The sequence below is a fragment of the Mesoplodon bidens genome (genome assembly GCF_964165515.1).
Source record: "Mesoplodon bidens genome assembly, chromosome: 7".
Classification (NCBI taxonomy): Eukaryota; Metazoa; Chordata; class Mammalia; order Artiodactyla; family Ziphiidae; genus Mesoplodon; species Mesoplodon bidens.
Window position 1 is genome coordinate 103,599,658 of NC_138164.1, and position 23,236 is coordinate 103,622,893.

Here is a 23,236-nt window from a genome sequence, read left to right on the forward strand (position 1 = left end):
TGTTGATTTCTAATTTAATTTTGCTGTGATCAGACAATATATTTTGTATGACTTCAATCCTTTTAAATGTATTAAGACTTGCTTTACAACCTAGTATATGGTATATTCTGGGGAATTTACCATGTGCCCTTGAAAAGAATGTGTATTTTGTTGTTGGGTACAGTGTCCTGCACATTTTTATAAAAGACAGGAATTCTACCACTAGGGTGCCTGCAAATTAATGCAGGAAACCACAGAGTAAATGACAGTCGTATGCACATACTACAGAGTACTCACTACGGTTCAGGAGGTGGAGAAAAGAAGAGCAAATTCCCCAAAGATCCAACATCTGATTTTCAGGAAGGGGAGTAACAAGGAAGAAACTATAAAATGGACTCAGAACTATTAAGAAAACATACTAACATTTAAAAAAAATGATTGAAAATTTAAAACTGATTGGTCATGGATTTCAGGGCTCCCACTCAGGTTGGTCTGGAAAAGACAGTTTCTTTATCACTAAAATATGAATTTTTGAAAATCACTTTTATTATAGAAAATATGTTTATTGTATTTGGTCATCATTAATTACTCACTGTTCAGTGTGATGACAATACCTGAATCTAATTGATAGACAACTGTTCCTTTTTCTTCTCCTACAATTTCTGGTACCTTTTCATTTCCTGTAGGTTGATAGAAATATTCTGGTTGAGGTGGAACCCACTCTGAAAGAAGACATTAAAGTACAAAATAAGAAATAATACAAAAGGCACTTTATTAGAACTGACATGAAATCATAATAATGATTATTCAAATGGCTAGTATGATTGAATCAAACCAAATTCTCACCCTAAGTTTCCAGTGTGTTTGTAAACTAATTATGTCTTGCTTCTTTCTATAAAGACTATGGAGAAATTTTTAACAGAAAGCATATACAACAGAAGTATCAACTTTATTTTTTATTTTTTTAGATTTTTTTGAGGTGGACCATTTTAAAAGTCTTTATTGAATTTGTTACAGTATTGCTTCTGTTTTATGTTTTTTGGGGTTTTTTGCCACTAGGCATGTGGGATCTTAGCTCTCTGACCATGGATCGAATCCACACCCCCAGCATTGGAAGGTGAAGTCTTAACCACTGGACTGCTAGGGAAGTCCCAGAAGTATAAACTTTAAATAAAAGACCTAAAAATAAGTCAGAAAGGTCAATATAGTTGTTGCATCAACTCTTCAAAATTTGTCCCTGAGCTCCCAGTCAGGAAAATATGATCAGCTACATATTTTTATTAATATAGAGGAACAAGTATATCAGTTTCTTCAGAGGAAACAAGGTTTTTTCATTAACACTCAATTCTGAAAGATTTCTCATATGACACTTGGGTGACATCTCAATATCATTTTAAGTACAGTAGCCACTGATGAAAGCCAAGGGCATAAATAAAGACACAACTTAAATTCAATAGTACATTAAAAGAATCACACACCATGATCAGTGGGATTTACTCCAGGGATGCAAGGATGGTTCAACATTTGCAAATCAGTCAATGTGATACATCACATTAACAAAAGGAAGGATAAAAATCATATGATTATTTCCATACATGAAGAAAAAGCATCTGACAAAATTCAACATCCATTTATGACAAAAACTCTCAACAAAGTGGGTATAGAGGGACTACCTCAACATAATAAAAGCCACATATGTCAAGCCCACAGCTAACACCATACTCAATGGTGAAAAGCTGAAAGCTTTTCCTCTAAGATCAGGAACACGACAAGGATGCCTACTCCCACCACTTTATTCAACATAGTACTGGAAGTCCTAGCCAGAGCAATTAGGCAAGAAAAAGAAATAAAAGGTATTCAAATTGGAAAGGAAGAACTAAAACTGCCACTGACATATATTATATACAGAAAACACTAAAGACTATCAAAAAACTGTTGGACCTAATAACAAATTCAGTAAAGTTGCAAAATACAAAATCAATACACAAAAATTGGTGCATTTCTATACACTAATAATGAACTCTCAGAGAGAAATTAAGAAAACATTCCCATTTACCATTGCATCAAAAAGAGTAAAATACCTAGGAATAAATTTAAACAAGAACTATAAGACATTAATGAATGATATTGAAGAAGACACAAATATATGGAAAGATACTCTGTGCTCAAGGTTGGAAGAACCAATATTATTAAAATGTCCATACTACCCAAAGCAATTTACAGATTCATTGCAATCACTTTCAAAATTCCAGTGGCATTTTTCACAAAAGTAAAACAAACAATCCCAAATTTTGTATGGAACCATTAAAGATCCCCAATAGCCAAAGCAACCTTGACAAAGAAGAACGAAGCTAGAGTCACCATGCTCCCTGATTTCAAACTCTATTACAAAGCTATAGTTATTAAAACAATATGATATCGCATAAAAAGATACATAGATCAATGGAGCAGAACAGAGAGCCCAGGGAATTCCCTGGTGGTCCAGTGGTTAGGATTTTGTGCTTCCACTGCAGGGGGCACTGGTTTGATCCCTGGTTAGGGAATTAAGATCCCGCATGCCACGTGGCGCAGCAAAAAAAAAATAATAATAAAATAAAATAAAAGAATAGAGAAGCCAGAAATAAACCCATGCATCTATGGTCAATTAATTTATGACAAAGAAGGCAAGAATATACAATGGGGAAAGGACAGTCTCGTCAATAAATGGTGTTGGGAAAACTGGACAGCCATATGCAAAAGAATAGAACTGGGCCACTATCTTATACCACACACAAAAATTAACTCAAAATGAATTAACGACTTGAATGTAAGACCTGGAACCATAATACTCCTAGAAGAAAACACAGGCAGTAAGCTCCTTGACACAGGTCTTGGTGATGAGTTTTTGAATCTGACTGCAAAAGCAAAAGCAACAAAAGTGTAAACAAGTGGAACTAAATCAAACTAAAAAGCTTCTGCACAGCAAAGTAAACCATCAGCAAAATGAAAAGGCAACCCTTTATTTTTTTAATTTGGCTATACCACAAGGCATGCAGGATCCTAGTTCCCCAACTAGGCATCAAACCCAGGCCCTGGCAGTGAAAGCACAGAGTCCTAACCACTGGACCACCAGGAAATTCCCAAAAGGCAACTTTCTGAATGAGAGAAAGTATTTGCAAATCATATATCTGATAAGGGGCTAACATCCAAAATATATAAAGAACTCATACAACTTAACAGTAAAAAAACAATCCAATTGAAAAACGGGGGCTTCCCTGGTGGTGCAGTAGTTAAGAATCTGCCTGCCAATGCAGGGGACACAGGTTTGAGCCCTGGTCCAGGAAGATCCCACATGCCGCGGAGCACCTAAGCCTATGAGCCACAACTACTGAGCCCGCGTGCCTAGAGCCTGTGCTCCGTAACAAGAGAAGTCACTGCAATGAGAAGCCCACACACCACAACAAAGAGTAGCCCCCCGCTCACCGCGACTAGAGAAAGCCCATGCACAGCAATGAAGCCCCAATGCAGCCAAACAAACAAACAAACCCCCCCCCAAAACCCCACTTCTACAGGGTAGGAAACTTAAGACTTCTCAGCTATTGTGCCAACTCAAAATGTGCCCCCCGACAATTTCCAAATACCCTAAGGGCAGTTCTGTCTCCAGTTAAGACACTGAGCCAATCCTTGTATCTTCAGCTTCATCTCTTTTCTTTCATGTTGAAAGATCCATGGTTACCCAAACATGTCTTGTTCTTTTTCTGTTTCCTCTAACTGGAATACTTTGCTTTGATCCTTTCAATTGGATCACTTCTAACTCATCCTTCAGATTTCAGCCTCCACGTCAACTTCTCTTGGAAACCCTCACTGAACTTCCAGGTTGGGGTTAAGTGTTCCCAGAGGGACCAAGTGCTATGCAATTGCCTGGTTCTATCTTTAACTTCCTCACTAGTCTGTGAGCTCTGAGTGTCTCCATTTGCTCATCACTATATCTCTAACACCAAGCACTATACTTAGAATATGGTAGATGCTTACCGAATATACAATGAATGAATATTATAAGAGGAAAGTGAGAAAATAAGAAACACCCAGTTGTTTATCAGCAGTCTTAAGCAGAGACATGAGTGTTCCAGCAATCATAAAAGTCCCCACTTCTGAAAATCTTTCATAAAATGAATGCTAAAGATTGTGCTTGCATCAAAAACTCAAAGATATGGCCAACAATGTCATAAAAAAGTCTCCACCATTCCCACAAAAACTCCAATCAACTCAAAATATGATTAAAAAATAGTAAACGTTTCTGAGAATCTGCAAAAGAATATATATATATATATATATATATATATATATATATATATATAACTGAATCACTCTGCTATACACTTGAAACATGCCCTTATAAATCAATTAACCTTCAATAAAAATTTTTTAAAAATGTTTTCTTCTTAGGACCTGCACAGAAGGGGAGAGGCAGCATGTCAAAAGGAGGGCCTCTGGAGCGTGGAGTTCCAGAGTTTGGAGGGAAAATAAACCTTCAGCTCAGAGAAGTCTAGCACTTTCCCCAGTGACTCATGATCAACAAGGGGCAGATGGAACCAGGTTTCCTGACTTTCACTGTAGTGGGTCACTGTGTCTGAGAGTGATTAGAAGAAATTAAGCAAGTGAACAAAGAAAATTACCTACTGGGTCAAGAAAACCAACTTCTTTCCTCAAAGGAGTGGTTTCTGTTTTAAAAAGTACCTTAGTGGGGAGACCTTCAAGGTGGTGGAGGAGTAAGATGTGGAGATCACCTTCCTCCCCACAAATACATCAGAAATACATCTACACGTGGAACAGCTCCTAGAGAACACCTACTGAAGGCTGGCAGAAGACCTCAGACTTCCCAAAAGCCGTGTGGCTGAGAGGGTCCTGATGCTCTGGCCGGGAGTCAGGCCTATGCCCCTGAGGTGGGAGAGCCAACTTCAGGACATTGGTCCACCAGAGACCTCCCAGCTCCATGTAATATCAAACGGCGAAAGCTCTCCCAGAGATCTCCATCTTAATGCTAAGACCCAGCTCCACTCAACAACCAGCAAGCTACAGTGCTGGACACCCTATGCCAAACAACTAGCAAGACAGGAACACAACCCCACCCATTAGCAGAGAGGCTGCCTAAAATCATAATAAGGTCACAGACACCTCAAAACACACCACCATACGCAGTCCTGCCCACTAGAAAGACAAGACCCAGCCTCATCCACCAGAACACAGGCACCAGTCCCCTCCACCAGGAAGCCTACACAACCCACTGAACCAACCTTAGCCACTGGGGGCAGACACCAAAAACAATGGGAACTACGAAACTGCAGCCGGTGAAAAGGATACCCCAAACACAGTAAGTTAAGCAAAATGAGAAGGCAGAAAAACACACAGCAGATGAAGAAACAAGGTAAAAACCCACCAGACCAAACAAATGAAGAGGAAATAGGCCAAATACCTGAAAAAGAATTCAGAGTAATGATAGTAAAGATGATCCAAAATCTTGGAAATACAATGGAGAAAATACACAAAACGTTTAACAAGGACTTAGAAGAACTAAAGAGCAAACAAACAATGATGAACAACACAATAAATGAAATTAAAATTCTCTACAAGGAATCAATAGCAGAATAACTGAGCAGAAGAACGGAGAAGTGACCTGGAAGATAAAATAGTGGAAATAACTACTGTAGAGCAGAATAAAGAAAAAAGAATTAAAAGAACAGAGGACAGTCTTAGAGACCTCTGGGACAACATTAAATGCACCAACATTCGAATGATAGGGGTCTCAGAAGATGAAGAGAAAAAGAAAGGGACTGAGAAAATATTTGAAGTTATAGTTGAAAACTTCCCTAATATGGGAAAGGAAGTAGTTAATCAAGTCCAGGAAGCAGAGAGAGTCCCATACAGGATAAATCCAAGGAGAAAAACGCCAAGACACATATTAATCAAACTATCAAAAATTAAATACAAAGAAAAAATATTAAAAGCAGCAAGGGAAAAACAACAAATAACATACAAAGGGAATCCCCATAAGGTTAACAGCTGATCTTTCAGCAGAAACTCTGCAAGCCAGAAGGGAGTGGCAGGACATATTTAAACTGATGAAAGGGAAAAACCAACAACCAAGATTACTCTACCCAGCAAGGATCTCATTCAGATTTGACAGAGAAATTAAAACCGTTACAGACAAGCAAAAGCTAAGAGAATTCAGCACCACCAAACCAGCTTTACAACAAATGCTAAAGGAACTTCTCTAGGCAAGAAACACAACAGAAGGAAAAGACCTACAATAACGAACCCAAAACAATTAAGAAAATGGGAATAGGAACATACATATCGATAATTACCTTAAATGTAAATGGACTAAATGCTCCCACCAAAAGACACAGATTGGCTGAATGGATACAAAAACAAGACCCATATATATGCTGTCTACAAGAGACCCACTTCAGACCTAGAGACACATACAGACTGAAAGTAAGGGGATGGAAAAAGATATTCCATGCAAATGGAAACCAAAAGAAAGCTGGAGTAGCAATTCTCATATCAGACAAAATAGACTTTAAAATAAAGACTACTAGAAGAGACAAAGAAGGACACTACATAATGATCAAGGGATCGATCCAAGAAGAAGATATAACAATTGTAAATATTTATGCACCCAACATAGGAGCACCTCAATACATAAGGCAAATGCTAACAGCCATAAAAGGGGAAATCGACAGTAACACAATAATAGTAGGGGACTTTAACATCCCACTTTCACCAATGGACAGATCATCCAAAATGAAAATAAATAAGGAAACACAAGCTTTAAATGATACATTAAACAAGATGGACTTAATTGACATTTATAAGACATTCCATCCAAAAACAACAGAATACACTTTCTTCTCAAGTAGTCATGGAACACTCTCCAAGCTACATCACATCTTGGGTCACAAATCAAGCCTAGGTAAATTTAAGAAAACTGAAATCGTATCAAGTATCTTTTCCAACCACAATGCTATGAGACTCGATATCAATTACAGGAAAAAAATCTGTAAAACATACAAACACATGGAGGCTAAACAATACACTACTTCATAACCAAGAGATCACTGAAGAAATCAAGGAGGAAATCAAAAAATACCTAGAAACAAATGACAATGAAAACACGACCACCCAATATCTATGGGATGCAGCAAAAGCAGTTCTAAGAGGGAAGTTTATAGCAATACAATCCTACCTCAAGAAACAAGAAACATCTCAAATAAACAACCTAACCTTATACCTAAAGCAATTAGAGAAAGAAGAACAAAAAACCCCCAAAGTTAGCAGAAGGAAAGAAATCATAAAGTTCAGATCAGAAATAAATGAAAAAGAAATGAAGGAAACGATAGCAAAGATCAATAAAACTAAAAGCTGGTTCTTTGAGAAGATAAAATTGATAAACCATTAGCCAGACTCATCAAGAAAAAACGGGTGAAGGGTCAGATCAATAGAATTAGAAATGAAAAAGGAGAAGTAACAACTGACACAACAGAAATACAAAGGATCATGAGAGATTACTACAAGCAACTATATGCCAATAAAATGGACAACCTGGAAGAAATGGACAAATTCGTAGAAAAGCACAACCTTCTGAGACTGAACCAGGAAGAAATAGAAAATATAAACAGACCAATCACAAGCACTGAAATTGAGACTGTGATTTAAAATCTTCCAACAAACAAAAGCCCAGGACCAGATGGCTTCATAGGCGAATTCTATCAAACATTTAGAGAAGAGTGAACACCTATCCTTCCCAAACTCTTCCAAAATATAGCAGAGGGAGGAACACTCCCCAACTCATTCTACGAGGCCACCATCACCCTGATACCAAAACCAGACAAAGATGTCACAAAGAAAGAAAACTACAGGCCAATATAACTGATGAACATAGATGCAAAAATCCTCAACGAATCACTAGCAAACAGAATCCAACAGCACATTAAAAGGATCATATATGATAATCAAGTGGGGTTTATCCCAGGAATGCAAGGATTCTTCAATATATGCAAATCAATCAATGTGATACACCATATTAACAAATTGAAGGAGAAAAACCATATGATCATCTCAATAGATGCAGAAAAAGCTTCTGACAAAATTCAACACCAATTTATGATAAAAACCCTCCAGAAACTAGGCATAGAGGGAACTTACCTCAACATAATAAAGGCCATATATGACATACCCACAGCCAACATCATTCTCAATGGTGAAAAACTGAAACCATTTCCTTTAAGATCAGGAACAAGACAAGGTTGTCCACTGTCACCACTGTTATTCAACATAGTTTTGGAAGTTTTAGCCACAGCAATCAGAGAAGAAAAAGAAATAAAAGGAATCCAAATTGGAAAAGAAGAAGTAAAGTTGACACTGTTTGCAGATGATATGATATTAAACATAGAGAATCCTAAAGATGCTACCAGAAAACTACTAGAGCTAATCAGTGAATTCTGTAAAGTACTAGGATACAAAATTAATGCACAGAAATCTCTTGCATTCCTGTATACTAATGATGAAAAATCTGAAAGAGAAATTAAGGAAACACTCCCATTTACCACTGCAATGAAAAGAATAAAATACCTAGGAAGAAACCTACCTAAGGAGGCAAAAGATCTGTATGAAGAAAACTATAAGACACTGATGAAAGGAATTAAAGACGATACAAACAGATGGAAAGATATTCCATGTTCTTGGATTGGAAGAATCAACATTGTGAAAATGACTATACTACCCAAAGCAATCTACAGATTCAATGCAATCCTTATCAAACTACCAATGGCATTTTTCACAGAACTAGAACAAAAAATTTCACAATTTGTATGGAAACACAAAAGACCCCGAAGAGCCAAAGCAATCTTTTTGTGTGTGTGTGTGTGTGTGTGCTACGCAGGCCTCTCACCGCTGCGGCCCCTCCCGCTGCGGAGCACAGGCTCCGGATGCGCAGGCCCAGCGGCCATGGCTCATGGGCCCAGCCACTCCATGGCACGCGGGATCCTCCCGGACCAGGGCACGAACCCACGCCCCCAGCATCGGCAAGCAGACTCCCAACCACTGCGCCATCAGGGAAGCCCCCAAAGCAATCTTGAGAAAGAAAAACAGAGCTGGAGGAATCAGGCTCCCTGACTTCAGACTATACTACAAAGCTACAGTAATCAAGACAGTATGGTACTGGCACAAAACCAGAAAATAGTGATCAGTGGAACAGGATAGAAAGCCCAGAGATAAAGCCATGCACATATGGTCACCTTATCTTTGACAAAGGAGGCGAGAACATACAATGGAGAAAAGACAGCCTCTTCAATAAGTGGTGCTGGGAAAACTGGACAGCTACATGTAAAAGAATGAAATTAGAACACTTCCTAACACCATACCAAAAATAAACTCAAAATGGATTAAAGACCTAAATGTAAGGCCAGACACTATAAAAGTCTTGGTGGAAAACATAAGCAGAACACTCTATGACATAAATCAGAGCAAGATCCTTTTTGACCCACCTCCTACAGAAATGGAAATAAAAACAAAAATAAACACAAAAATAAACAAATGGGACCTAATGAAACTTAAAAGCTTTTGCACAGAAAGGAAACCATAAACAAGATGAACAGACAACCCTCAGAATGCGAGAAAATATTTGCAAATGAAGCAACTGACAAAGGATTAATCTCCAAAATTTATAAGCAGCTTATGCAGCTCAATATCAAAAAAACAAATAACCCTATCCAGAAATGGGCAGAAGACCTAAACAGACATTTCTCCAAAGAAGATATACAGATTGCCAACAAACACATGAAAGGATGCTCAACATCACTAATCATTAGAGAAATGCAAATCAAAACTACAATGAGGTATCACCTCACACCAGTCAGAATGGCCATCATAAAAAATCTACAAACAATATAGAGAGGGTGTGGAGAAAAGGGAACCCTCCTACATTGTTGCTGGGAATGTCAGTTGGTACAGCCACTATGGAGAACAGTACGGAGGTTCCTTATAAATTAACAATAGAACTACCATATGACCCAGCAATCTCACTCCTGGGCATATACCTGGAGAAAACCTTAATTTGAAATGATACATGCACCACAATGTTCACTGCAGCACTATTTACAATAGCCAGGTCATGGAAGCAAACTAAAGTCCATCAACAGAGGAATGGATAAAGAAGATGTGGTATATATATACAATGGAATATTACTCAGCCATAAAAAAGAATATTACTCAGCCATAAAAATAATGCCATTTGCAGCAACATGGATGGACCGTCATATTGAATGAAGTCAGACACAGAAAGACAAATATCATATGATATCGCTTATATGTGGAATATATTTAAAAAAGGGGTACAAATGAACTTATTTACAAAACAGAAGTAGAGTCACGGATGTAGAAAACAAACTTATGGTTACCAGAGGATAAGTGGGGGAAGGGATAAATTGGGAGATTGGGACTGACATATACACACATAATACACACATATTATACATAAAATAGGTAACTAATAAGGACCTGCTGTATAGCACGGGGAACTCTACTCAATACTCTGTAATGGCCTATATGGGAAAAGAATCTAAAAAAAAAAAGAGTGGATATATGTATATGTATAACTGATTCACTTTGCTGTACATCTGAAACTAACACAACATTGTAAATCAACTATATTCCAATAAAAATTTTTTTAAAATTTGGTTGATAGAGTTAGTTGGAAACTCTTCTGTCGCTATGAGGGTAAATCTTTTTTTTTTTTTTTTTGCGGTAGGCGGGCCTCTCACTGTTGTGCCCTCTCCCGTTGCGGAGCACAGGCTCCGGACGCGCAGGCTCAGCGGCCACGGCTCACGGGCCCAGCCGCTCCGCGGCATGTGGGATCTTCCCGGACCGGGGCACGAACCCGTGTCCCCTGCATCGGCAGGCGGACTCTCAACCACTGCGCCACCAGGGAAGCCCTATGAGGTTAAATCTTAAAAGTTCTCATTGGGCTTCCCTGGTGGCGCAGTGGTTGAGAGTCCGCCTGCCGATGCAGGGGACACGGGTTCGTGCCCCGTTCCGGGAAGATCCCACATGCCGCGGAGCGGCTGGGCCCGTGAGCCGTGGCCGCTGAGCCTGCGCGTCCGGAGCCTGTGCTCCGCAACGGGAGAGGGCACAACAGTGAGAGGCCCGCCTACCGCAAAAAAAAAAAAAAAAAAAAAAAAGTTCTCATCACAAGAAAAAAAATGTAACCATGTGAGTTGATGGATGTTAACTAGACTTACTGTGAAAGTCATTTTGCAATATATATTGTACACCTTAAAGTAATACAATGTTTTATGTCAATTATATCTCAATAAAACTGTGGGAAAAATCCCAGTAAAAACTACATTCTGGTATTATATACATGGTGTTCATCAATTATACCAAAGCTGGTAAAAATACAACTTTTATCAAACGCAACCAAACATACTGAAATGGGAATAATCTAGAAAACAGATTTAAGTATTGATATATTTTGGCCTCTAGAAAGGTATCCTCCCATTCCAATAAACTCAGAAGCATTCTAGTTTATACATTAGTGTAACTTTTGACTTTGTTGAGTATATACCAGTTTCCCAGAGCTTAAACATTTTAAGAGTGAGCTAACAGATGGTGAATCTGTCCCGCCTTGTACTTTGGTATGTAGAACTTAAAACTCTAATATAGGCTGTCAGAACGGCAAGACCATGACACGTAAGTCACATTACCAATATGATGAACGTTCTCCTTGATGACCTCACATTCTATTGGCCATCTTGGAGCCTGCAGTGGCCCACTGCTGGAGAAAAAAGCAAAGAGATCTCGGGGTTCTCGAAGACGTGAGTTTACTTCACCAAGGTTATCATGAAGAAGCTGTCTGCTCTTAAGAAGTGGTGAACTCAGCATAAGGGAATCTGCCAAAGGGAAAGGGAATGAGTGAACAGCTTCCTTTTCTTCCTTGGGCACTTAACCGCTCAACTATAACAAATATGTAAGTTTAAGCACTGTATTAATATATTAGCACAGATACGCAACCCTATGACATGTTTCTCCTTCAAAGAGATTTAGTACAGGATGACGGCATCAAAACTATAAAATGTTAAGTTAAAATTCTGCCTTAGTCTGTTAAACATGTAAATGTAAAGCTGTAGAGTAAGTGAGAAGAAACTGTTTTCTTTTTTTAAAATCAGCGTTAATGGGTCAAAGACATTTCAACAGTGGGTTACAAATAAAAGTTACTTAACGTGTGTTATTATTTTTGTCTAGAGAGAGGCAAAAAAAGAAAACTTTCAATTCAACCACTAGCATTTTAGAAAAAAAGTGCATAAAACTTTATTAACTACAGTGAAACAATCTACAAATTAAATTTCAAGTTCATAATACAACCATTCAAAGGACAGAGAGACTTACAAAACAGGGAGGTGGATAGGGGCAGAGGAGTGAGCAGGGGCAGGAGAGAGAGAGGAGTTGCTGGGAAATAAAGAATGGGAGAAAAGGGAGGAAAACAAGGGCGTTCAAGGAGAAAGGGGGAAAAAAAGGAAACGAGAGGAAGAATGAAGAGAAAGGGAAAGAGGAAGGAAAGGCTGAAGGCCCCTAGGGTGGTAACTCCCAGCTCTGGTGGGGAGAGCAGGAGGGAGAGACATTCCCGTAAAGGAGTTTCCGTTTTCTGGTCTGGAAGGACAGGAAATACCTCTGCTCACAGCTTCTATCTGTCTGTGCACAGTTGAAGATAGACAGGTAGGCCCTAGAAAGAGGAAGGAAGAGGTATGGTTGGTCCGATGGATCTTTTTCCTGCCCCTGCATTTCTGTGTCTAAAATATTTCCCCCACTGTTTAATGCAGGGGGAAAAGGCAACATTTGAAAAGATGGTAAAGCGGCTCAATCTCACTCATAAAGAAATGTAAATCAAAATGACAAGGAGATAACAGTTTTTTACCTAACAGACAGGAAAAACATTTATGTTTTCACACTCACCCTGGCAAAGGTGTAAGTAAACAAGTACTCTCATAACTTGCTGACAAAAAGGCAAATTGGTGCAAACTTTCTGGAAAGAAATTTGGCAGTGTCTAGTAAGATCTAAAACACCCAAACCCTTGATTGGGCAATCCCACGGCTAGAAATTACTTTATAGATTTTCTTAACAAAAGCTCGTCAAGATACATATACAAAGATGCTCACTGCAGTAATGTTCAAATAATAAAAATGTGCAAACAACCAAAGCATCCAACAAAAGAGAAGTTAAAATAATTATGACATGTTAATGAGATGGAATACTGTAGGTGGTCTAAAAGAATGAGGTAGATGTTTCTTGTGCTCATATGAAAAGGCTCTATTTTTTTTTTTTTTTTGGCGTTACGCGGGCCTCTCACTGTTGTGGCCTCTCCTGCTGCGGAGCACAGGCTCCGGACGCGCAGGCCCAGCGGCCATGGCTCACGGGCCCAGATGCTCCGCGGCATGTGGGACCTTCCCGGACCGGGGCACGAACCCGTGTCCCCTGCATCAGCAGGCGGACTCCCAACCACTGAGCCACCAGGGAAGCCCCAAGGCTCTATTTTTAAACAAAAAAAAAAATCAAAGATTATGTATAGGATCCCTATGAGCAATTAAGAAGAAAAAATATATAGACACTTGAGGATATATTTTCTTTTTCCTGAAAAAAATGATTACAATAGTGGCTATATTAAGGGTGGGGCAGGGAGGGCTCTTAATTTCCTTTTGTGTTTTTCTCCTACCATTTGAATTTTCTAATCTTATACATATATTTCCTTTTCTTTCTTTTTTGGTTTCTTTCCTTCGTTCGTTTGTTCCTTCCTTTCCTTCTCTTCTTTTTTTTTTTGAAACAAGCACATTATAACTCATTCCTTTTTACCTCCTTTGTACTTTTCTGGTTTAAAAAACAATAACAACATAATAAATGCTTTGCTACAAAGATAAAGAAAACTATCTTCCTTACTCCAATGATCAAAACAGGGGGGGAAAAAGGTGTCAGGTTATCAGTTATACTCTAACTAAAATTCATTTACATTGTTGTGTTACCTCTAGCGGCTGACTTTGCATTTTACGTTTTTTATTATATTAAGACTGGCAATTGTTTCTTATCAATGTTATTTCAAGTGTCAGCAAATGGGGCAGGAGGAAGCTGAAGGGGGGCCGTCAGCTGGCTCCTGAGCCATTCCATCCTAACAGTCTCCTTTGCTCAACCCTTGCCTTTCTATTCCCTGCCAGGAGCTCTGGGACACAGAATGGAAAAGCCTTCTGGGCACTGGGATGAGCAAAAATATAAGATACATATTTGTAAATGAAAATGGAATTGCTACATCAAAGGTTAAGTACCATTTTACATTTTCCACCTATTGCCAAACTGCCTTTCTAAAAAATCTTATCTATTCACATTCCTAACATCAGTGTGGGAGAGTGTTCTCCCACCTCCTGACCGAAAAAAAAATTTTTTTTGTCCCAATCTCATAATTTAAAAATGGTACCTTGACATACTGATTTGTATCTTTAATTAGAGGTGAAACTGAGCATCTTTTCATAAATTTTGTTGGCTGTGTTTTCTTTTCTATGAACTCCTTGCTCATGTCCTTTGTCCATTTTTCTACTTGGTCATCTTTTACATATTGATTTGTAAGAGTTATTATGTTAAGGAAATTAATCCTTTGACATATTTGTCACAAAATTTTTTTCCAATTATTTTCCTTTACTAATGGTATTTTTTCTATACAGAAATTTAAATTTTTGGTGTAAAAATTATCAGTGTTATATTTTATGGCTTTTGGGTCTTATGTCATTCATAGATTTTTAACTAGAAAAGGGACACAATCAGATTTGCACATAAAAAAGAACACTGCTGTGTGGAAAATGGATTGGAAGGGGGCATCATGGAACAAGAGAAGCCAAGAGACCAATTATGAGGCTGTTTCAATAGTGAGATGATGGTAGCTGGGGGAGGGATGGGGTGGGGGAAGGACGTGCAAGTAAAGAGAAGTGAACTGATGTTTGGTTGGATATGTACTGAGGGAGAAATTCAACTGCATTCCTACCCTTGGATTCCAGAAGAAACTTGTGGAATCCCTGTAAAAAATTATTTTTACTTAAGCTGGTTGTAATTGGTTTCCACCACTCTTATGCAAAGAGCCTTAATATATCCATCAAAACTGCATGAAAAAAATCAATGTGTTACTCTTGACCAAGGAGTTTTAACAAATTTTCTAACAATTTGGAGGAAGATCATCCAGAATGCACAGTATTTTAATTTAAACCTTCAATCCAAAGCAGATCTAGAGAGAATATTTTTTGTTTTGTTATTTTTCTTTTCATTTAAAAAATTTCTTTCTTTCTTTTTTAAGAGAGAACATTAAAAAAATTTATTTATTTTGGCTGTGTTGGGTCTTTGTTGCTGCACACGGGCTTTCTTTAGTTGTGGCGAACGGGTGCTACTCTTCATTGTAGTGCGCGGGCTTCTCACTGCGGTGGCTTCTCTTGTTGCAGGGCATGGGCTCTAGGTGTGCGGGCTCAGTAGTTGTGGCTCGCGGGCTCTAGAGTGCAGGCTTCAGTAGTTGTGGCACACGGGCTCAGTTGCTCCGCGGCATGTGGGATCTTCCCGGACCAGGACTCGAAGCCGTGTCTCCTGTGTTGGCAGGCGGATTCTTAACCACTGCGCCACCAAGGAAGCCCCAAGAGAGAACATTTTTGAGTGATGTCAGAAACAGTGGCCAAGGCTGCTCCCTTGGCTTCTCCCACGTTAGGCTACGTTCTCCTGAACACCAGGAGCTGTTGCTCAAGGACATGAGGGTTCTGGGGGTCATACAACACTGATTATTACTCACACAGACGCTTCTCCTTTTGCAAGGGGTCCGGTATCAAATCCTCTGTTTCCCCAAAAGAGCCACTCAACAGGTATCGAGTATTCTTCTTCCAAACATGCTGGTGCATAGCAGAGTTTGGTAAACTGCCCCTCTCAGCTAAGAATAGGTAGTTTAATGAAACGTGCTGGAAGGCTAGTTCATCACCTCCCACATGTTGGTCAACACCCAAACCACTACTACTAGCAAACCTCCTCCTAGTCACCACCTGCCACCACAGGACTTTACAATGAATACAACCCATTTTCCAAAGAGCTTTCACATTCCAATTTATGTGAATTAAACATCATTTTCTCCATTTCATGCTGAGGAGAAGACTTGAGAAGCAGTATGGTAAAGTGGAAAATTGGGAGGCAGCTATATGACCAAGTGAAGGCAAGTACTCAGAGTGAAAGTGGAACACTCAGAGTGGGAGCTGCTTTGTCCTGAGGGCTCTGCTGAATCCGGTGAACTGGAAATAATTCAGTTTTCAACAAATTACAAAATGAAATAGTTAATAAGGAAGTCTAACAAGGTTGATAGAAATAAAATCAATATAAAAACCTACATTTTATTTCTAAATACCAGGAGCAAAGTTAGAAGATCAAAATTTAAAAAGATACCACTTATAATAGCATAGAAATATGCAGTTCTATGAAAAAAATTATAAATCTTATTGGGAGACATTAAGGAGGACCGAAGTAAATTAGAGAATTAGACTATATTAATAGATGGGAGAACCTGGTATCGGAAAATTCTCATTTCTTGTCAAATTTGATCTATAGATTCAGTGTAATCCCATATTTTTTTTTAAGCATCACAAGCCAATTCTAAAATTATATTAAAAGGTAAGAATAGCCAAGACACTTTTGAAGAATGACATTATGGGAGGACATGTCTTTCCAGATAGCAAGACTATTTTAATGCCATGTGGTGTCATTAAGAAAGGGTGGTATTGGTGCAAGGACAGACAAACAGACCCTTGTATAAATGGACACGCAACAGAGGTAACACAGCATATCAGTAGGGAAAGGAAGTTCTTTCACTAATGGTGGTGCTGGGAAAATTCATCAGTTTATCCAAGCACAACTCTCTCAGTTGATCAAACAATTTACTTCATGAACCCAGGTGATGCTAGATAAGAATGAGATATTACCTTTAAAGTAGCCATAGTACTGGAGGTGATGGCACATAAAGTCTTCATAGGGCTCAGAAAGAGTCTGTGAAACGACAGGCCATCTCAATCAGGAAAGTGCTTTCATAATTGTAGAGAATTATTATAACAGCCTGTTGTAAGAATAATACTGACTCTTCACAAAAGTACACAAACATTGTTGCAGAGGACACTATACCTTAGAACTTCTGTAAACAAACCATGTGAAAGACATTTGTGCAAATTATTCTATTTTTGGGATCAAGATCTCCAGCCAGAAAAAGTTGCCACCAGAATATACCTTCGGATCTAGTACTGGATTTCTGTGGAGTGCCTGGAGAGGAGTGTGTACCGACCTGCTGCTTTAGCTCTGTTTCCAAAGCTGGGAACATGTTACTTCTGCATGGTATGCTGAAGACCAGTCAGTGACACCGGCATCCAGCAACAATCCTTGCCCAATTTCCAAAAGGGCAGTTGATTACATAGGAGAAGCTAAAAAACCAGAGCAGGACAACTGAGAAACTGTAGAAATTCACCCACGTCCCCTTCCTCCGCTTCGCAGCTCCCACGCTACTTTAGGAAACCCTGCGGTACCGCTCCGTCTTCCCTGCCAACCCAACCTCTCCTCAGATAAACAAGGACCCGCCACGAGGCCCGGATGCGCACCTGAAGAATTTGGGAGAGCGGCTAGTCTTCCAGCCTCCTCCTCCCGGGGCGCCAGGACCCCTGCTGGCCCCATTCTTCTTTCCCCCCCAGTGAGGGAGATGCCCCCCACCAGGTCGCCTCAGGAAAGTGAAAGAAAAGAGGATGAGGGGTCCGGCGCAGTCGTCTCGGGGTGGGTGGAAAAGAAAGGTCAGGAGCCCGGAGAGTGGGCTCTGAAAACGGAATTCAGGGATTCAGGGCTTCCTGGTCAGGAAGAAGGTGGCGAAGGGCAGTTTCCCGGAGAGTCGCGGGACGTGGCGTAGAGATCTCCTACAACTGCAGAGGGAAGGTTGCTACCGCCTCCGCGCCCCGGCCCGTCCGGGGCAGCAGGGGTGCGTACGGAGCCTGTGGCGACAGAGGAGCGTGAGCGAGGTCGGGGACACGGTCCGCAGGTAGAGAACCAGTCGCGCGCCGACCACAAGACACGCTCGTCACGCTCACGGGACACTGCTTTCCACTAGGGCCCCAGTAGCCTAGCAACCACGACACGGAAGCGGGAGGGCGAGGCTGCTGGGCGCTTCCGGAGAGCGAGGCTCCGCCTCCGAGGAAGGGGTGGGGAACCGGAGAAAAGTCGAAGACTGGCGCTCAGGTACCAAGGATTCACTCATTCCTCCTTTCATACAGTATTGTAGCCTGGCTTCTGGGGATTAGAAATTGCATTGATGGGGACTTCCCTGGTGGTCCAGTGTTTGAGACTCCGTGCTTACACTGCAGGGGATACGGACTCGATCGCTGGTTGGGGAACTAAGATCCCGCATGCCCCGTGGCCAGGCCCAAAACAACAAAAAAGCAGCTGTTCCTCAGCTTTAGGAAACTGTTGAGTATTGCTCAAACGGAGCCGCTTCCCCTCTTTCACCTTCTCTCCATCCCATAGTTAGAATTGAAAAATTACCTCCTACATTGAAAACATACAAGTTAGTAAATTAAAACCACACATTTTGACTATCATATTGTCAGATTCTAAAAAACGCCTTCTGGCAGGAGAGGGACAAAGGCACTTCGTCCCTGTACCAATTCCTAGAAGTCTGGAAAACTGTTAGGCACTTAAAGCAAAAGCTTTAATGGCTAGTTGACAGCCTCTATTTCCAGAAATATGCTCTACGCAAATTACAAGAAAAACAATTTTATTTTTTAAAATTTTATGCTACATTTTTAAGAATTTGATTATCTTTCCTGCATTGGGTCTTCGCTGCAGCGTGTGGTCTTTCTCTAGCTGCAGCGAGCAGGGGCCACTCCCTGTTGCAGTGCGTGGGCTTCCCATTGCAGTGGCCTCCCCCCTGGGAGCATGGGCTCCAGGTACGAGGGCTCAGTAGTTGTGGCTCGCAGACTCTAGAGCACAGGCTCAGCAGCTGTGGTGCACGGGCTTAGCTGCTCTGCAGCATGTGGGATCCTCCCAGACCAGGGATCAAACCCGTGTCCCCTGCCTTGGGCAGGTGGATTCTTAACCAATGCGCCACCAGGAAAGCCCAGAAAAACAATTTATATACAAAACGGTCACCTAAATACATAATGGTAAAAAACCAACACACGGGCTTCCCTGGTGGCACAGTGGTTGAGAGTCCGCCTACCAATGCAGGGGACACGGGTTCGTGCCCCGGTCCGGGAGGATCCCGCATGCCATGGAGCGGCTGGGCCCGTGGGCCATGGCCGCTGAGCCTGCGCGTCCAGAGCCTGTGCTCCGCAACGGGAGAGGCCACAACAGTGAGAGGCCCGCGTACCGCAAAAAAAAAAAAAAAAAAAAAAAAAAAACCAACACAAGCATACATGACACTGATTAGACAATTATATGCATATAAATATACTAGAATAAAATTCTAACTATTGTTGTCTTTGGTTAACTTTACATGACTCTAAGTATACATAACTTTTCTAATTAGTGGAAAAAATATAAAGCACCTTCATTTTTTTCACAATATTAGCCACATTACATCATTTCCAGGATTTAAGTAGGCCAAAACACTAGCTAATATTATAGACTACAAGCTCCAAAATTTAAGTCACACCGTACCTTCTGGTACTAGAGGGCTGTTTTTCTAACCCCGTCCTCGCACCCAACAACGGGCTCAAGATCCTGATGCTTTTTTTCCTGGAGCTGTTCTTCAATGTTTGCACATACCTTACACTATACTTGATTAGAAAAAACAATTGACTTAAAGTAAGTCTTGGTTACATAATCGTGGAGTTAACAGGCAAAACAGGAGCAAAAGAATAACCAATCAGAAGTATAAAAAAAGCTTTATTAGTGCATATATACAAATTTACAAGGTCAGAAACTGGAGAAATACAAACATCTTTAAAACACAATTTGCTTTTTCTTCAGTTTAAAGTGACTTTTACCTGATTGTGATACAATAGAAAGTACAGAACAGTAAACTGCTTTTTAAATACTGGAATTTTATGGAGAATACATTCACACATAAATGGAAGGTGAACTTTGGACCAAGGTAAGACAATGGAAACACATCAATACATACAGTGGCTTTTGTTACATTTACTGCCACATATGTGAGGGGGAAATTCTCAAAATCAAAGACACAAACACCTGCTGCTGCTGCCACCTATATTGTAATTTAAATATGCCACCTAGTATGTGAAATGACTGAGCTATCTTTATCGGTTCTAGAATTTGTGAGAAAGAATACTCTGAAGAGTGTGGCCATCTGTTAGCACAAGGTGAACGACTTGATATATCTCAGCACTTTAGGGGTGGCAGACTAGAGGAAGAGGTCAGAAAGAGATTCCTATAATCCCAGGTAAGCAAGGCAAAATATAGAGCTGCTTTCTTAATTGCACTTGTTCTGAAGAAGTTAATGAGAGAGAGAGTGCCACACTAGGAACTACAAGAGCCTCTATGAGGCAGGAAAATCCTTCACTTTTCATTAGTGAGTCCTCTACAGAGGTGTCATACTCATGAGCCACATGTTCCAGATTGATGAGGTTAATGTACCTAACATGCTGAGTTTGCCAGTGTGAGAATAAAGGCAGCCAGGTCAAAGCATTCAGTCACCTCACCTTTCAGCAAAACAGAAAAATTACATTTCACAAATGTGGCAATTTCATACGTGTATACTCTTGCCCAGAAAATTCATATGCTCTCCCTCATAACATTTATAGTTTATTGACAACAGTAAGACTGGTTAAGACTCTGAAATGATTAAAAAAACAAAACAAAAACAAAAAAAAAACGGTAATAAAAATTTAAACAATTTAAAAAACTATGTGTTTGGAGCCATTTTTCTTCTCTTCAGTCTTGCTCGCCAATCTTCAGGAAGGGCTTCAAAATTAGCATTTCTCTCTGCCATGCCACTGTGAAAACAACGTACAGATTAAATTACTTCACTGGAAAGAAAAAGAACGAAAGTGTTTATTTCCTAGCAAATAAAAGCTAACTGAAACCGAAAATGTGATATATGTTATCTATATTCATGAAAATGTTTCAAGTTTCTCAGCTAACTACCAGCGTTATTCTTCATCAAATTTCTTAATTGATAGGTAAACCAAACACATACAAAGCACTCTTCTCTATAGTTTTATTTATATGTAAGTGCATATTTGTTTTTATATCTCCCCAGTAACCACTGAAGCCATACTGAAGGAAATTAACACATTCTTGTAAAAGTATTTCTTGGCCCTTACGAGTTATGATTCTTTACCTTAGATATATTTAACACATAGGAAGATATATTTAACTCTTAACATACCATCAGGGACCCTTGGACCTAATGTTTTTGAGACTCTCTTTTGATCAGTTCTAATTAGGATTGATCTCTCATGGCTTATTCAGTCATTTATAAAAACGATTAAGACTCAGATTCTAGGGAATGCCCTGGTGGTACAGTAGTTAGGACTACATGCTCTCACTGACGAGGGCCTGGGTTCAATCCCACAAGCTTCGCAGCACGGCAAAAACAAACAAAAACTCAGATTGTAACTTACAGTTACCAGAATAGGTGTGTTAGGCCCTTTTATAAACCTAAAATAAGCTAAGATTAATTACAGAATCTTTGTGACTTCCGATCATCTTGAAATAGTTTGCTATTTCATCATTGTAGGAATTAATTATTACTCAATTCCCAGCAATATTAAAAAAAGATTAAAATAGTAAGAAAGCTGAAGAATAATCTACAAGGATGATACAAAAGTTAAATAAATTATCACTAATACCATCCCTCAGTTTTCTTATTGTGTTGCCCAAAACAGTGCATCTCCTTTCAAGGAAGTAAAAAAAAAAGTCTGGAGACAACATCTTCACTACCGCTTCCCAATATTATACAATCAGATAAATGCAAAGAGACAGAGGCACTGTAGATTCTAACTGTGATGGTAAAATTGACTGGATAAGTAAAATCTCAGACTATGAGTGATAAGAGGACCATAATCTAGATGAATCTTCTCAAATTCAAGACTGATGAGTGAACATACTGAAGGAAAACAACACATTCTTGTAAAAGTAAGGAAATGTAAGGTCAAAAAGGAAATACAGTACTCTCATTGAAAAGAACCACCTGGGACTTCCCTGGTGGTCCAGTGGTAAAGAATCCGCCTTACAATGCAGGGGATGTGGGTTCGATCCCTGGTCAGGGAACTAAGATCCCACATGCTGCGGGGCAACTAAGCCCGAGTGCCACAACTACTGAGTTCGTACACCTTAACTAGAGCCCGTACGCCGCAAACTACAGAGCCCACGTGCTCTGGAACCCGCGCACCACAACTAGAGAAGAGAAAACGAGTATGCCCCAACTAGAGAGAAGCCCTCGCGCCGCAACGAAAGAGCCCACATGCCTCAACAAAGATCCTGTGTGCTGCAGCTAAGACCCAACACAGCCAAAAATAAATAAAATAAATAAATCTGAACAACCTCCTTCACCCAATATTTTGTAACAAGAACTGGGACCATCACATTTTCCTTAGAAACCTTTCAAGTTTTATACTGCTACATGCTAAAATTTATTTGATAAGGTTCATAAGTGGGACAAATGCTGAAAGCAGGTGTGTAGTGGCTGGAGAGAAATAGATATTTTAGGAACAAAAAAATTAACTGGAATGACTACTCCAATTAGTGTTTATGGATCTAAGAATGAAAATGTTTTGAATTATGAAGCAAAGATGGCTATCCTCTCCCATTTTTTTTTTTTTTTTTTTTCTTTTGGCCATGCCGTGCAGGATCTTTCCCCGACCAGGGACTGAACCCGGGCCCTCAGCAGTGAAAGCGCAGAGCCCTAACCACTGGACCGCCAGGGAACTCCCCCAAATATTTTCATAAGTACTGCATTTATGGAGGTTGCAAGTGCAAGAACCAGAAGTAATGATAAGCTAGAACCTAACAGAGATGAACTTGAAATCCGGCACCATTTATGAGAGGAGTATGTTCCAAGTTACGCATGACAACTGAGCAATTAGTTGCATTCAAAGAAAGTTGCTCATTTCACATAAGAGTCTCTTGGAGCTACATGGTAAATGGGGATGACTATTTTTCCCCATATGCTCAGGGTTAAGATAGCTCTTTGCCTAAGAGGAACAATCAGTGGGAAGTACTACAATTTGA

The 23,236-nt window shown here is 39.9% G+C and overlaps 2 protein-coding genes across 5 annotated transcripts in view; both read right to left on the reverse strand.

Annotated features, from left to right (window-relative positions):
• AGBL2 (AGBL carboxypeptidase 2) overlaps positions 1-18,147 on the reverse strand; it is a 43,619-nt gene extending 25,472 nt beyond the window's left edge. For 2 of the 4 annotated variants that reach the window (XM_081241489.1, XM_081241488.1), the window contains exons 1-7: positions 17,656-18,147; positions 17,346-17,481; positions 16,993-17,056; positions 15,822-15,956; positions 12,683-12,736; positions 11,721-11,906; positions 594-701 (exon numbers count right to left, since the gene is read on the reverse strand). In XM_081241489.1, the coding sequence (XP_081097615.1) occupies positions 594-701; positions 11,721-11,906; positions 12,683-12,736; positions 15,822-15,956; positions 16,993-17,056; positions 17,346-17,381 (583 nt within the window). In that variant the 5' untranslated portion in view covers positions 17,382-17,481; positions 17,656-18,147. Of the gene's footprint in view, positions 1-593; positions 702-11,720; positions 11,907-12,682; positions 12,737-15,821; positions 15,957-16,992; positions 17,057-17,345; positions 17,482-17,655 lie in introns of those variants that run through there. The other 2 variants (XM_081241490.1, XM_081241491.1) reach the window with 2 other exon arrangements.
• A 1,766-nt stretch (positions 18,148-19,913) lies between these two features.
• The window catches only part of FNBP4 (formin binding protein 4), a 39,665-nt gene continuing 36,342 nt past the window's right edge, over positions 19,914-23,236 (reverse strand). The window contains exon 17 of the mRNA XM_081240346.1: positions 19,914-20,997. Within this exon, the coding sequence (XP_081096472.1) occupies positions 20,907-20,997 (91 nt within the window). The 3' untranslated portion in view covers positions 19,914-20,906. The remainder of the gene's footprint in view (positions 20,998-23,236) is intronic.